The sequence below is a fragment of the Hyperolius riggenbachi genome, chromosome 1 (genome assembly GCF_040937935.1).
Source record: "Hyperolius riggenbachi isolate aHypRig1 chromosome 1, aHypRig1.pri, whole genome shotgun sequence".
NCBI classification, from domain to species: domain Eukaryota; kingdom Metazoa; phylum Chordata; class Amphibia; order Anura; family Hyperoliidae; genus Hyperolius; species Hyperolius riggenbachi.
Genome location: NC_090646.1, coordinates 352,619,547 through 352,636,729, shown reverse-complemented (window position 1 = coordinate 352,636,729; position 17,183 = coordinate 352,619,547). Strand labels below are relative to the sequence as shown.

Below are 17,183 nucleotides of genomic sequence, written 5' to 3'. Positions count from 1 at the left end.
TATTCGTCTATGTCTTCTAATATCGATCTTTTACCTGGATTACCACTGTGCAGATTTCAGCAATGTTTTTGAACCAATCTGAATGTTGCCAACGTTATTAGCCTTTAGCTGCTCAGTGCAGTACAAAGCTGTGCAGCTGTTGAATGCTTGCCATCAGCCCCCACGTGCTCCCGTGGCTATCCAATTAATATAAGAAACAGCTTTTCCTGATTGAGTTTAGATCCACATTTCAAATGAAAAACCATCGAAAGAGCACTAATTTTTAATAGATTTTCCTTGGTTTAGTGTTTTTATCAAATTGAATGTCTAATGTACTAAAACATCAAATAATGAATGGTAGGCTATATGGAGATTGGCATGTTGCTGAGACAGCATCTCTGCAGTGTTGCAGATTATTAGGTTGGTAGCTGTCACAAGTCTCTGCAGCTATTCTCCAGCTCCATGCCAAATCACAGAAACTTCTCTGCTATGTGCCATAGCCCTGATTTTGATAGGGGGTTTGTGTTGGCAGCACTGGCACTGTAATGGTGATATTCTGAAGCCAGTGTGATCAGATGGCATATGCACACTGATGCAGTGTAAATCATGAAAGTCGGTTTTAGGGCCAGTTCACACTGCGCGGATGAAAAACTGATCTGTGTAAAAAAATGATCCATCAAACGGATCAGTTTTTATTGGGCACCAGTTCTTCATCCGAGATCCTTAGTTCTGTTAACAAGCGGTAATTCCAACGCATCTGTCAATTTGGAAAAATTGCAGCCTACCTAAACTTGCACTCTGTGTGGCCGAATGGAGTAATGTGAATGGATCCCATTGAATAACATATGATCCATTAACAGCCGTTAGGATCCGGTCCGTTTCGTTCCACTAAACAGACCCTTTCTTTATGCCAGTTTGAACCGACTCTCAGGTCCCTTTCACACTGGCACGTGCGGCGACTGGAAGTCATGTAATTTCATGGAGCAGCAGATATTTAAAATAGTTTTGCGTTAGGTTTTGCATGTGCGCAGGCGTATTTTTCCAATACAATTCTGTGGGAGTCCTATTTTCACCACAGGAAGTGAGCGCTAAAGAGCCTCACCTAAATTTTGATTGGCTGTCACAATTCAAATGAAAGTTCATTACAGGGGATTACTGCAGGAAATTACAAAGCCTTATTTTCACGCTGCAATGTGATCATCCAATCGCACCACAATAAAAACGCTGGTTTCTAGTGTGAAAGCGGCCTAAGGTCCCGTTTACACTTAATCAGTTGGTATGCGTTAGTGTGCATTAGTATGCGTTAGTACGCGTTAGTGCGCGTTGGTATGCGTTTTTTCCATAGCAGTGCATTGGGAAGAAGATTTCAGTTAAAACGTGTTAAGTGTAAAAGAGGCCATAGGAAAACATGGGCATTACTTTAAAAAACAATTTTCTTTCAGTTATAACTGAGAGCAACTGATTAAGTGTAAAAGGGCCCTTAGGCTACATGCACACTGGGGTTTTGTGCTACTTTGTGTAGTCCAATACAATTGCATTGCTAACATGATGCAATATACTGTAATCAGGCCCTGATTTACATCACTGGAGACTACAGGCACAGATTTCCTGGCACCATAGACTTCAAACCATGGACCGCACCGAGTGTGCTGGCTGGCCCAGCTGTCACTCCTGCCTTACTTCCCTTGCCCATCATAGGTAGCTAAAGGTGTCCCTTACCATTAGGTAGCCAGAGGTGCATATGTATGAAATAGCCGACGGGAAACTTGGGCACAGGATACAGCCGATATATGACTTATCCTGCTGTTGCACACGTCCCGTCAGCGTTACTTATAATTCCGCCTCCAGGTCCACATGGATAATGGGGGAATGATGTAATTCGGCTTCCAGCTATTGCTGGAGGCCAGATTACACTGTTTTAAAAGTAACTTAAACTCCATCTTCTGACGACAGTCTAAGGTGGCGCGGGCTGCGCCCAAATCCCCTGTGCTGGATTCAACATGCTTGGCCACAGTTACCCTCAGTATTAAGTAGCTGGAGGTGCCTCCAACTGAAGGGAGATCTCGTCAGTGAAATGCCAAGAGATGGGTAAGTAACCTGTCATTTACGCTTTGCTCAGGACTCTGCATGGGGAAGGGAGGAGGGAGGGAGGCACTAGTGGAGTGGAGTAAGCCGCCTTTCCATCATCAGGCGCCCAGAGGCGTAGCTAGGGCTTTCAGCGCCCGGGGACAAGGACTATCAATGCGCCCCCTAAGGTGAAGGCTGCGTCGTGCCAAAAAGGGGTGTGGCCACATAATAAACATGGGCGTGGTTATGGGTGGAGCCAAATGTACATGGAGGTTAGCAGGCTCATGCTCACCCACCCTCCCTCAGTATGTCCTTCCAGCATGTTCCAAGACAAATTCAGCAATCATGAGCCCCCCCCCCCCCCCCCCCCCCCCATCAAGACAAATTCAGCAATCATGAGCAAATATGAGTCCCCCAACATGACCAACTCAGCAATCATGAGATCCCCAACAAGACAAATTTAGCAATCATGAGGCCCCCAACAAGACAAATTCAGCAATCATGAGGCCCCCAACGAGACAAATTCAGTAACCATGAGGCCCCCAACAAGACAAATTCAGCAGTCATGAGGCACATAAATAGACAGCATTTCACATAAATAGGCAGAATGCCCCCTTAATATGGTAGACACCTCTCACCTGGCAGCAGTTCCCCAAAATACACTCAATCTGACAGCAGTGGTTCCCTAAAAATAGGTAGCCCCAGGTCTATAGGTGTCCCCAGAATAGGTGGCCAGCAGTGTAGATGTCCCCAGAATAGGTGGCCAGCGGTATAGATGTCCCCAGAACAGGTAGCCAGTGGTAGAGATGTCCACAGAACAGGTAGCCAGGGGTATATGTGCCCAGTATATGTAGGCAGGGGTATATGTCCCCAGTATATGTAGCCAGGTGTATATGTGTCCAGTATGTGTAGTCAGGGGGTATATGTGCCCAGTATTTGTAGTTAGGGGTATATGTGCCCAGTATATGTAGGCAGGTGTATATGTTCTCTCAGTATATGTAGTCAGGGGTATATGTCCCCAGTATATGTAGTCAGGGGTATATGTGCCCAGTATATGTAGCCAGGGGTATATGTGCCCAGTATATGTAGCCAGGTGTATATGTGCCCAGTATATGTAGTCAGGGTTATATGTGCCCAGTATATGTAGTCAGGGTTATATGTGCCCAGTATATGTAGCCAGGGGTATATGTAGCCAGGGGTATATATGCCCAGTATATGTAGCCAGGGGTATAATATGCGCCCAGTATATGTAGCCAGGGGTATAATATGCGTCCAGTATATGTAGCCAGGGGTATATGTGCCCAGTATATGTAGCCAGGGGTATATATGCCCAGTATATGTAGCCAGGGGTATATGTGCCCACTATATGTAGCCAGGGGTATAATATGTGCCCAGTATATATAGTCAGGGGTATATGTGCCCAGTATATATAGTCAGGGGTATATGTGCCCAGTATATGTAGCCAGGTGTATATGTGCCCAGTATATGTAGCCAGGGGTATATGTGCCCAGTATATGTAGTCAGGGTTATATGTCCCCAGAGTAGGTAGCCAGGTCCCCCCCCCCCCAGCAGGAGGGTAGCAGCGCAGAGAAGAGGGAGAGCTGAGCGGACGGTGGAGAAGGGGGCCATCTCCCCCCCCCCTTCCCTCACCTTAGGGTGCTATCCCTCCCTCGCTGTCCCCTCCATTAATGTCCGAGTGGCTGGCAGCGGCGGGCGGAACTTACCTCCGTCTCGTCGCAGCGCCGGATGGATTTGCCGCTACTCGGTCTGGTCCAGACCAGAGCAGCGGCTGCGGCACCCGAACTTCTGGCGCCGGAGCGAGACGGAGGTGAGTTCCGTCCGCCGCTGCCAGCCACCCGGACAATAATGGAGGGGACAGCGAGGGAGGGAGAGCCCCCTAAGGTGAGGGAAGGGGGGGAGATGGCCCCCTTCTCCACCGTCCGCACAGCTTTCCCTCTTCTCTGCGCTGCTCCCCTCCCCAAAAGAAACAAAAAAACCCCAAAAACACAGCTCAGCCGGGCGCCCTTGGGGACCCGGCGCCCGGGGGCACTTGTCCTACCCCGACCCCCCCTAGCTACGCCCCTGCAGGCGCCTGTAGGTACATGCCTACAGTGCCTTATGGTAAATCTGGCCCTGACTGTAATGGTATGTTCACATCGGAATGTCAGCAGTGTGATGGAATCCGTCAGCACAATGCGAGGCATGCTGTGTGGTATTGGACAACATATGCGTTTGCAGTTGCAGTGAAGCATATTTTTTATTGAAGGTATGCATCGCAGTGTGCACACAAAGCACAATGTGACTTTTTGTCCTCTGTTGCATTGGGATCCTGGTTTTACAGTGCAAGTGTGAACCTAGCCTTAATGGGAAAGCATTTCTATACTTGGTGCAGTGAAATGTTCAGTATAACCACATCACAACTCGATGCAATTATACTGTAATTGTGCATTCACATTTGCACATTAGTGGCGGTGCATTACCGGACAATGTGCACTAACGGCTGCAATGTAACCATATAACTACGGACTGTATGCATCCTACTGGTAACATGTGATGTGACTTTTCAACACCTATGTTGCAATCCTATTTTTCAGACTTTGCAGCACAATGGTCTCGATTCATAAACAGCAGTGCGATAAAAAAATCTTGTCGGGAAAATACCGCACTCGGTATTTTCCCGGTCTGTGTGCTAATTCATAAAGATTTCCCCAGCTGCCCTTGGAGGTCGGTAAATTACCGCAGCCCATTGAGCGGTAGAGTAGAGCAGTGTCTCGATTCTCTCTTTGCTCTGCAGAAATGACTCCTACAGACAGCTCTCTGGCTCTCTCCACAGATGACTCAGACAGATGAGTCACACAGTCTTCCCCTGCCTGCTGAAATGACTCACACAGCCGCCTCTCTCCACTGATGACTCAGACAGATGAGTCACACAGTCTTTCCCTGCCTGCTCAAACGATTCACACAGAGGGCTCTCTGGCTCTCTCCACAGATGAATTAAACAGACTTCGGCTCTCTGCACTTTTGCATTCATCAGAGCTGTCAGAGCTGTCGATAACTTGTTAAGACCTCACCAGAGGTGTCGGTAACTACCGCCTTGCTTACCGCTTGTTGCAGGCTTTATGAATTGACATTTGCTGACAATTTACTGACATGTGTTGTCGATAACTGCAGCCAAGTCGGTAATTTATCTCCCTGGTCGGTAATGTCAGCTTTTCATGCGGTAACAGCCTTTATGAATTGACATTTTGCTAAGTGGTTGGTAAAGTCTGCTGTTTTCAGCATTACCGCATGAGGTAATGCTTTATGAATCGAGGCCAATGTGTATAGAGTTCACAGTACTCTACATTTACAGTGGTACACTGCACTGCGGCTGTTCACCTATGTGATGCTTCGAGTGTGGCAGGTTTGCATAGATACTGCAAAACACGCGCATTATCAGTTACAGTGAATCATACTTTCATTGACTGTATGCTTTACTGTAAACAACGCAACACACAGATAATTTGCTTTCTCGGTGCGTTGCTGCTGTTAGAGGGAACACAATGCCCACTGTGAACCTAGCCTAAAAATACCCTAAGGGCTTGTTCACAGTACAATTGTGGAACAGAATTCTCACAACGCTGCCAGGTCTATAAAGCCTTCTCATACCAGTGTGGTGTGGTGCAGTGTACAAAAAAAAAAAAATACAAAATAAAAAAAGGTCTAACCAAAAGCATCTTGGTGTTCTGGACAGAGGAGCCCAATTCACTATATGCTGTATATTAAATGGGGCTGCGCTACACGGATATGAACAATTGACACTGAGTTGAACTATTTTCAGAGTGCACTGTATTTTTTGGACTATATGACTCACTTTTTCTCCCCCAAAAGTAGGAAAAAAGTCACTGCTACTTACAGTCCAAATGCAGGTCATTCCTGCCTTGTGAACGCCTGCCAATACGAACCTCCAACCCGCCACTATGTCAGGGACTGCCTGTACTGTGCCCATGCAGAGGAGGACACAGGGGGACAAATGGAGGACACAAAGGGGCATAGAGGAGGACACAAGGGGGACACAAGGGGGACAGAGGAGGACACAAGGGGGACAGAGGAGGACTCAGGCAGACACAAGAGGTACAAGGGGGCATGAGGTACAAGGGGGTATAATACACAAGATGCCCCTTCACCATGGATAAACCAGGTTTAGTATATATTTTTTTCCCTGGTTTTGTCCTCTAAACCTGGTGCGTCTTATAGTCAGGAGCGTCTTATAGTCCGAAAAATACAGTAACTGATTATTTGTTGGCCCAATCAAAAACAACATGCAGTATCTGATACACAACAGCATCTCACAGACATGGTGGTACAAAAACTACAACACAGAAAATGCCAGAAGTACTATGAAAACGTAACTCTTTCATCATTAGCAATGCAAAATGAAAAATATCATTATTCTTTCAGACTTAATCTCTCAACAGGAAAGTGAATTCTGATTGGTTATAACATAGATTTTTGCACATCGTTGTTACTGTGTATCCTGCTATGCTGAATCAGCTTGTTGGTATGTGGCTATTAAACAGTGGTCGTTAGCTGCTGAGGCAAGCGTGTTTTCCTGCTGGAGGCACAATCTTCCTGGTTGCAGCTTCCTCAGTGCAATGCCCATCCCTCATGCTACCCCAGGCTGCTCTTCCTCCAACGTATGATAAAGCAAAGCAAGGGGATATAAATTCATCTCATTTCCCTCTTTCTGCTGCAAGCTTGTATTTTTACATTGCTTTGCGTTAATAATTGCTGAAACTAATCCATGCATGGACTGTAGAGGCTCCATGCAAAACCATCCAACAAAATGATTATGCAGAACACAGAACATAAGCCACAAGGAAACATCACTCCCATTGCTTATTATTCTAAGGCATATACTGCTGATATCGTATAGGCCACTTTGGTGTTTCAGTTTACATGCTTGACATGCCCTAAACTTTACAATGATCAGCCACAACATTAAAACCATTGGCAGAAGTAAATAATAGTGGTCATCTTGTTACAAGGGCACTTATCAGATAGGGAGGACTGGGACAATCTGGCTTGGGAGGAAAAGACAACTACATGGCCCCTGCAGGAAATAAGGGAAAGCAGGGTAAAGTATGTGGCCAAAAGTGGGCAGGGCTACATGTGACAAATATGGTATGCCAGCATTGCAATGTCCTCAGTAAAGTTGCAGATGCAGTGTCCTCCATATTGTGTCACAGTTTTCTAGCTCCCGCCATTGTGTTTCCCGGGTTTGGGATGTCCCAAATAGGATATCCAAGTCCACGAAAGCATGTCTGGCTTTACAGTGCCCCTAAAAAAACAATATTTGACACCATTCGAAAACCTCTAGATACCACCCCACCACATAATGTCTTTATTTAAAGTCTCCTCTACATCTCCCATAACCCACCATTAATACAGTATATCAGTACGTAAATTACAATTCTAAAGCTCTATCATGCCCTGGTGGAAATTAAATACTTGCCCAGTGGTGTAGCTAAGGAACTATGGGCCCCAATGCAATTTTTACATAGATCCCTGCCCCCCAAGCACTTTATACTTAATTGATATGACGCACCAAAACCTGCCAAAGATATCCACAGTGTCAGAGGTGTAACAAGGGGATGGGAAACAGTTTGTTAATGATTACTACTATTCAAAGAAGTGATTATTACCAGCACAGGGCTAATAGAAAGCTAATATTGTGCTTGAGGGAGGGCCCCTCTGGCCAAAGGTCCCCAATGCAGTCGCTACCTCTGCACCCCCTATTGTTACGCCACTGTACTTGCCTATCAGGTCAATTCACACCTGTTCTCAGAGTGCTCAATGTATGTAGTTTTAGTATTAGCTCTTGGAGATTAAGTGTTAGAAGTAGGTACAATGGGCAATAAGGATCTGAGCAACTTGTGACCAAACCATGCTTACTAGATTACTGAATCAGAGCATCACTGAAATGGCAGGTCTTGTAGGGTATTAGCAATACGCAATGGTCTGTGCATGACAAAAGTGGTCCAGACAAGTATAACTGTTGAACTGGTGAACAGTGTAATTACCACTAAAGGAGTGAAGTCTAGTCCATCTGGTTCAATCACACAGAAGGGCTACTGTATACGCAGCCCGCATGGCCACGCCGCATGTACCACGCATGGCCACAGACTAGTAAAGAGTGCCCATGCTAATCCCAGTCTACCACTGAAAGAGTCTGCAATGGGCATGTGAGAATAAGAACTGAACTGAAGAGCAAAGGAAGTAGGTGGCCTGATCCAACTAATTGTGTTTTCTTATAGATCATAGATCTAGCTGTGTGTGTGTATGTCATTTCTGTTCTGTAAACAATTCTGATCCATGAAGTCCCAGTCTTACAGCTAGCATGTGCTACCAACAACAAACATCCAGGTGTTAGATACCACGGGACACCTACATGGGTCTTGTGGGATCCACATCTAGGTAGATGTGCACAATATTAGGTAGTTTAATGTTTTAGCTGATTAGTGTTGTAGTCTGGCGAAAAGTACCTTCTATGAATTTGCTAGATCAAAATCTGTTTACATCATAAAAAAATGATGTACAGCTATCTTAAGAGAATGCATACTGATTTATTTTCTTATTCATTTCATATGCTCAAAGATCATATATAGATTTACAGTGTTTTACTGCATTAATTACATGAAAGTATACTATTACCTACATAATAATATGTGAGTGGATGGAGCTGTAAAACTGTAAGTATGCTTTTGGCGAAAATGCTGAATGTCAGCACCAAGATGAAATGAAAACAAACGTTTAGCTCAGGTTCCTAACCTCATTCTAACTTTCAGTGACCTGACACTTTCTCTTGCACAGTGAGGAAAATGCAAATAATAGAAATAAATAATAGAAAAGGGCATCAAATGTTACTTTGTGCTGAAAGAACACAAAATTTATTGCAAAAAAGTAACATTTTAAATACATACACATAAAATGTGCCTTTCTCCCAGAGTAAAAGACACTATTAATTACCATCCTCCTGTGTTGCAGTCACTTAGGGCCCTTTTACACTATCAGCATTTGCGATGCTGAATCGGAAAAATGCAAATCGATAGCGATTTTTAAATCGCTAGGGTTTGCTAAATAGCATAGGAATCTCAGTAGGTATTTTCCACTACCGCAATTCTATTTTTACAAAAGCGCAATCGCAACGTGGAGCGATTTTTACAGTGCTTTTGTTATGCAATGCATTGCATAGCAAAATCGCGATCGCAATCGCGGAAAAAAATTAGGTACTTGCACAATCGCAATCGCTAGCGTTTAGCACTACCGATTGATAGTGGAAAAGGTAGGCTGTAAAAAGCTGTCAGATCTGACAGATTTTGGACTAGTCCATGTCCTCGTAGGGGATTCTCGGTATTACCTTTATTCTTACAAAAGCACTCCTTGGAAAGTACCTATAGAAAGACATTAGTCTGCTTCCCAACTTTTCTGCACACTATTTTGGTAGTTGGGCTGAGCAACTGCTGATCAGTAAGTGCTTTTGTAAATGATGAAATAACTTAGAATCACCCATAAGGAGATGGACTGGTCCAAAACTTGTCAGATCTACCAGATTTTCACTACTTAAGTGACAGTAACATAGAAAAAAAGAAACTTAAAGTGGATTTTACACTGGTGGAAGTATACACTTATATGCAAGTATTTTAAAAGCTACAATTTTTTGCGAGAGTTGTAATGAAAGAAACGCTATGTAAACCGCCTACTGTGCCTTACACAAATAGCGTCAGCACTATGTACCCAATGCATTAATTGTTCCTTTTATGTGTGGTATATGTGCTGGGTGCATCCTAAACTTACGTGATTTGTGCAAGCCCTCATGTTATGCAATTAAAGTACTGCTAATTAAATTTTGCAGGCATTGGCGCAACTAAAATTTAAAACAAATTTAGTGAGTACACCCCTTCTTTTCTTTTTGCTCTAATTGCTTAACCACTTACTGACAAGCTAAAGCATTAAAACGTCCTGTTGGAGCCTGTTAACGGCTCCAGGACGTTTTATTGCATCACTAGCTCCCCCCGCCGCTGTGCACATGTGCGCGCCTTCCCCGCCACCGTAAATAGTTGCCTTAGTGAGTTAGCTTTTTAATCTATTTATTTTATGAGGGTATATTACTATTACTTTACTACATATGGGCTTGTAATTATGGAAAAAAGACAGAAACATTACACCTACTGTATATTTCCTAATAATATATTGTCGCCACACATTGTCATAGGGGCATCATTTAAACAGTCTAATAATTGGGACAAATGGGCAAATACAATTTGCGAGTTTTATCCATAGGATAATGTTTTATTGTAAAACTATAATGGCCAAAACCTGAGAAATAATGATTTTTTTTCCATTTTTTTAATTTTTCCAATTAAAATGCATTTAGAATAAAAAAAAATCTTGACAAAATGTACTACCCACAGAAAGCCTAACTGGTGGCACAAAAAACAAGGTACAGATCATTTTGTTGCGATTAGTAGTAATATAGTTATTGGCGAATAAAAAGGGAGGAGCACTGACAGGTGAAAATTGCTCTTCTCCGTTAGGGTAAAAACCCCTATGGGGTGAAGTGGTTAAATACACATTTTCTTACTTTATTACAGCTACACATGCTAGAGAAAACTCCAAGCCAAGAGAATCATTCTGGGCTATCTTGGCCAAGAATCTAGCATATGTATGGTTGCTCCACAACATTGTTTAGCTGCACATAAGTGTGTATAAGTCACCATAAGTCAATTCACATTAGAACTACTGAAAGTCAAGAAGCAGTATACATCAAACCCCTATAAATAACACAGACAGAACTATAACCTAAACAAAGCAAAACCAATCATGGAAAGCTGGTGGTCTCGTGTTTACCCCCAACACTAGAGCACAAAGCACTGTTTGATGGCGCTTATAGTACATTGAGCATCTGCTGTAAAGACTGCCAAGCTGGTCCTACCCTTTCTAGATATCGTTATATGTTTGTTGTCTCAGTTGGAAGTTACAGCAGATATGGCCCATATCATGATTTTATGAATAAGCTTCCAATGAAATGGTCAGGCGACAATGGAAAGTGCATCAGGCCAGTGTTTTGGGTGTTTATGAATATCTGGATCTAATAGAAGTGTTTTCATGGATTATCCTCATTGTATATGTGGGATTGTATATATATTTTTTTAATTTAATGATTAAAAGTTGTATCTAAGATAAATGTGTACTACTGAAAATACCTATTTGATTTGCTTTGCTTAGGCCATAGTACTATCTCATAAGTCATTTCATGCATGGTGGAGAAAAAGTGGTGTTAGTGAAGGAAGCACATACAAAGTATTTTTCCGTCAGCCATATTCTTGAGCTGGATCACCCACAAAGCAACCTAGGCAGAACTCAGGCAGGAGCCTAGGGCCTAGTGGGGGTAAAAAGGCCTGACTACCATTTCCTCTGAGCCTCTGTCCTCGCCTCACCTTACAAGAAAGGTCAGGTGGCATGCATGGTGAACGATAGCTACTACTGTGTCCAGGGTACCATTTTGTCTTAACGCATGGGCAGCACAGTGGCGTAGTGGTTAGCGCTCTAGCCTTGCAACGCTGGGTCCCCAGTTTGAATCCCAGCCAGATCAACATCTGCAAGGAGTTTGTATGTTCTCCCCATGTCTGCGTGGGTTTCTTTCGGACACTACAATTTTCTCCCACATCCCAAAAACATACAGATAATTTAATTGGCTTCCCCCTAAAATTGTCCCTAGACTACAATACATACATAGACATAGGACTATGATAGGGATTAGATTGTGAGTCCCTCTGAGGGGCAGTTAAGTGACAAGACATTATATACTCTGTACAGCGCTGCGTAATATGTCGGTGCTAAATAAATACTTAAAAAAATAAATAATGCATCTCTAGACTGACAACAGTGAAAACCCCTTCATAAGTGTAGTGCAGAGCTATTCTCTGCTATACAGCAGTGTCACCCATAGTGTGACCCTAGATGCACTGGAAGGTCACATACTTACTAGAGGTCGGAAACTACACGGCCCAGAACTTTGGAGTAGAACTGCCTGGTGAAAGAATTTACACAATCAAGTTCCAGCCACCAGCAGCAGATACAATCAGGAACATAACAAAACAGTGTTTGTAAATCTGTATAGGTCTCTCTGGGGATTTTATAGAAAACTATGTCCTGAACTGATGCTGGCAGGAAAGGTGAGGGGGACACGTGACCATTTTTGACATTTCAGATGCTACTTGGACACAGCAAAGACTTTCATTGTGGTAGATGGTTGAGCAGTTGGAAAAACATCTCTGACAGAAAACCACAAGGTAAACTTTTAATAAAAATATTACAGGAAATGCCTCAGCTTTCTTTAAATATGTATATATCTTGTGTAAATGAGTGTATATGTTCAGGTGCTTCAGTGTAAATGGGCCTCAGAAAGGTTTTGCTTGTGTGCTAGAAAGGGTGATCCAGATGTGGCACTATTACTGTATTGTGTTATTCTGAAATGCTTGAGGTTGTGCAAAGCGTCCTTATGAAGTATCTGTCAAACAAAGTTTTCAGACAAATAACTAAAAGTATTGTAAAATATAAACTTCCATCCCAAAATGTAAAAAAATATAATGAAAACATGTCTATGTCCCCTATGTAAAAAAACCAAAAAGTGTCCTTAGGTGCTTTACTTCATAAATGACACAGTGCGGTCGCAACGCATCCTAGTCTTAGATAAACAGCTATTCAATCTGTTTTGAATGTATTTATTTATTTTATAAAATCAGCCATTGATACTCTACAGGAGGATAGGAATGCTGAAGGTAGGAATGCTGTTACTAGTATTTGGGTGGTAGAAAGATGAGAGGAATCAGAAAAGAGGTGAAGCAATCACTAGGTGTAATCACAATGAGGTAAACAAGGATAGGGAATTTTATCAAAACTCCTTTGGCTTACGCGTTTGTACACCATAAGGAATGACAGAAAAGGTGTAGTAAATAAGTTGAGGAAATTATGGCAAGTAGGTTTAAGTTGAGGAAATTATGGCAAGTAGGTTTGCAGTACATTTTTTAGTCAGCTACCTCAGTACAGTGGATATTTGCACATTCATACCATCAGAAAGCTACCTCATCGTCTCCATGGACTAAACCTTGAAAAGGGCAGTCAGAAGCTAAAGCATTTTGATGTGGCACCTGTAACCAGACATAGCTAGCTCTGAATCAATGCATGCATCTGAGGCTGCAGTTTGGCATAAGAAAGGTCATGCATAGTCCTCCTATGCACCGCTGCAACCCTTTCGGATTTTATTCAGCATACCAGCTACTTTGCGCCGTATAGATCCAGACAGGCGCTACTAACCACAGCAGCCACAGACAGACATCCACATCGCGTTGATTCTCCAGGAACAGAATGACACAGACATGATGCCATACAAACACAAGCAAACGCATTGTGCACTGCATTAAACTGCATGATCACATCCATCTCCCATTGAGCTTCGCCATGCACTGGCGCTATAGCCAGTACAAAAGAAATAGCATTCATCAAGTAACAGACTGCAACGTTTTGTTATCCCATGTCAGTCCTATACAGCACTCACCCCACAAATCCAAGCACTCTGCTTCTGTGATAGACAATCTCCCTGCCAGTAATACTATCTTTCCTTTCTTATAACCCCTACATTATTCATGCAGCTGCACCTCTGCACTGAGTTTAATTCTTGTCTTCAAATTTCTTTCATGTCATTCATGACAGCTCTGGTCCAGCCTCTAAGCTCCATGCAGCACTTTTCCACATAGATGCTGCAGAGTGTGGTGTACACAAGGTAATATGACATAGAATGCCCAGACTCAGCCCCATAGCTCCACACACAAAAGCCTAACAATGCAACTTTCTGCATTTCAGCACACACGTCCTGTAGAGAGACAAATAGCAGCAGATTCTAGCCACATATTCCCCGCATATATTGTGACACTGCATTCTCCTGTTGTACGCATTCATTTCAGCCAGTGCGAGGTCTGTCCTGCTCAGGGTGCAGAATTACTCAGCACTGTCAGCAGTATAAAATTGTATATAATGTCCATACCGCTAGTCCCTACATTGCGACATGAGCAGTGATTGCTAGCCAGGACAACATCTGCACAAGTCCAAAGGGCAAGGGAAAGGTGAAACCAGCCCATTGACAGATTCTAGATGCCCACTATCATATCTTGTATGATTCACTCACTCACCCATGCTGCGAACTGGAAACCAAGCCACATATGGTTAATTCTCTGGCATCGCAGGGTAGAGACGCAATTCTCCAGCACATGAGATGTTAATTTTCTACTAAAGTCTCCCTTTGATGCCTCATTCTGGGTGGAGGGTGGCGAGGAGATCAGAGGAGAAGTTTCCGTGGCATTCGCCGCACTGCCGCAGCTAAGGAGCCCACCCTGGTCTTGTAGATTGGTCAATGCTGCAATGTCTCCTCTCTTCCCAGCCCTCCCTCCCCCCACTATTCCAACGGGCAACACTATTGTGGTGAGCCTAGCAGCGGAGCAGACAGAGGATGGCTTTATCTCCTGCGGCTGGCTGGGAAGGCAGCAAGGGGTGACCTGGCTGCAGTCATGCCGTGCTTGCTATGGGTGGGGAGTTCCAGTCTCTGGCTGGCTATGGTCTGCTACTTGGGTATCATGTGAGGTTTTGGTAGACACCCCCTACTCCTGCAGATTTGATACTGCAGGTAATAATACAGCACGCTGCTGTGATGTGCAGTGTTGTAGACTGACTGCCTGGCTCTTTGCAGTGCGCAGTTGATGGAGCCAAGCATGCAGCTGCACTTGGCAATGCAGATCTGGAAGCTGCTTTGTTTATATGTGCACACTATGCTTTTTGTTGCGTTGTGATGAAGGGCAACTGCTTTCTAGCTGCCGGGGACCAGGACGGGGAAGGCAGAGCTGCTTAGGAATGCTGCATGGTGCTGAAGGACAGCTCCTCTGCCCCTGGATAGTAATAATAGCTAGAGGGAAGACACTCAAGTAGACACATTTCTATACAGTCTTATGATCGTGAAGGACAAGCATTCCTTCTGTAGGGACAGAGGTCTGTTCTCAGATCCCTTTACCTGGCAGCTGGTCTTGATGAAGGGCTGGTGCCAGCTCTCTGTGCTCTGCAGCTGCTCTGCAGTGGGACAGCCCTGTGCTGCTGCAGCATCCCCTCTCTGTTCTGCTTCTGGCTCTCCTCCTCTTGGAGTATGTTGGATTCCAATGGCTCCGCTCTGATTGGCTGTTTACATCACAACTAGCCTCATGATGTCTTTTGTGTACTATATGCTCCACCCATATTTAAAGGGAAAATCGCTGCATAGAACATGAATGGTCATTAACACTCCCCCTAAACACACTTATTTCGCTGCAACAGAGGACCTGGCAGCTTTGCGTTCTCAAACAGTGCCTGGTGGCTGAGGGTTAAAAACATGCTTGGGTTTGGGCTTTTATAACCAACAACATGCATTCATGCGTTTCATGACAGCCTTCAGACAGCATGATGTCCAGCTACTGCTGCACAACATACCTTGCTTGTGTGATGCCTCTGTACAGATAGGTTTGTACTAGTAGACTCAAATGTCCTGCATCATGACCTTAGATATTACACACACTACAGTATATGGTACATGCAAAATAATGAACCATAATTGTTGCATCAGAACTCAGTACCCTCACAGTGATGATGTGGTGAAGCCCACTTGCAGTGAAGGATCAGATAAGGTAGACTCTGATGCTCTATAGCAGAGGTACTCAAACTAAGGCCCGTGGGCCGAATTTGGCCCCCTGAGGCTTTTGTACCGCCCCCCCCCCCCACACACACACACAAAATGTATTACTTATTGATGCGGTCAGCTAAATCTTAAAATATTTGTGGTCTGCATATAGAATAGCAGTGCTGGCATCACCCATCCACATGAAAGCCAGTAATTCGCTGGTTTCCAATCAAATTCCACATTAGGTGACACTGCTGTCCAATTGGACTGCAGGTTGTCACCTGGGTATGCTTCACTGTCTGGCGCGCAATGACTTCTACATCCTTTTATGTATACTCCGGCCCCCCAGCAGTCTGAAGTATGTTGACCCGGCCCTCGACCCAAAATGTTTGGGGACCCCTGCTTTATAGCAAACGTTGCTGAGAGTCTTGCTGTATAAAGTCATACTGTTTGATGGTATGTGGATTAACCAGCTAGTCAACCAATTACATTACACCTCAGTTTTACACGGTAATGATAGCGCAACACTTCTATACAAAAAAAAAAAAATCAGAAATCATATTGGACCTGACGGAAATAATCATGTCGACCTTTCTATCGGGCGGGAAATTACATGGTGTAGCACAGTAACATAGCGCTTAGCACTCATGCCTTGCAGCACTGAGTTGCTGGTTCGCATCCCAGCCCAGAGGCCTGGCTAAGGGGGAGGAGGGGAAGCAAGGAGGGACATCTGTCTCTAGGCCCAGCATCTGGGAGCGCTGGATCAAACCGCACCATCCCCCAATGCCCCCTGGTCCCTGCAGCATCTTTGAAAGAATAAGGAAGGTGCAGATCTTCTTCCCTGCTCTATCCTGCTCACTGCTCACTCCCAATCTGCTCCCCATCTTCCTCCAGACCACCTCTCCTCATCATCAAGAAAGTACCCATTTTCAGTGCACTTATTTTTTTTTGCCCAGGATCCAATGCTCCACATATGTCATTTGGTCCAACAGGTTCATTATTGAGTTAGTTTAATGGCAACAAAATGTACCCACTTGTAATAGGCTACACATGCGCCACAGGAGACCCAGGTGTTGCTAAACATCTTGTTTAAAATCATACAATTATAGATAATCTCATTGATTTGTTTTCCATACTGGTTAATGTCCTAAACTTTGGTGTTACATGCAGCGGTGTAATCCAGAAAATTCTGTGAAACTGACAGCCACACCCTGATGAAACATTGGCACTGACGTGAAACATGTAGGTGGGCATGGCCTATGCACTGCTGTTGCTGCTCTGATCATTACTACACACGTGGAGCGATTGTCTGGCGTCCACGCTGCACGGGGAGAGACAAAGCGACTTTCACACTGGCGGCATGCACAGTAAATACCTGGTCATTATAGGATGCAGCAGA

At 44.1% G+C, this 17,183-nt stretch overlaps 1 protein-coding gene across 2 annotated transcripts in view; it reads right to left on the bottom strand.

The window, feature by feature from the left end:
- LOC137513307 (small conductance calcium-activated potassium channel protein 2-like) overlaps positions 1-14,506 on the bottom strand; it is a 204,040-nt gene extending 189,534 nt beyond the window's left edge. The window contains exon 1 of one of the 2 annotated variants that reach the window (XM_068234121.1): positions 14,277-14,506. In XM_068234121.1, the coding sequence (XP_068090222.1) occupies positions 14,277-14,306 (30 nt within the window). In that variant the 5' untranslated portion in view covers positions 14,307-14,506. Of the gene's footprint in view, positions 1-14,131; positions 14,214-14,276 lie in introns of those variants that run through there. The other variant, XM_068234124.1, reaches the window with a different exon arrangement.
- Between the last annotated feature and the right edge of the window lie 2,677 nt (positions 14,507-17,183).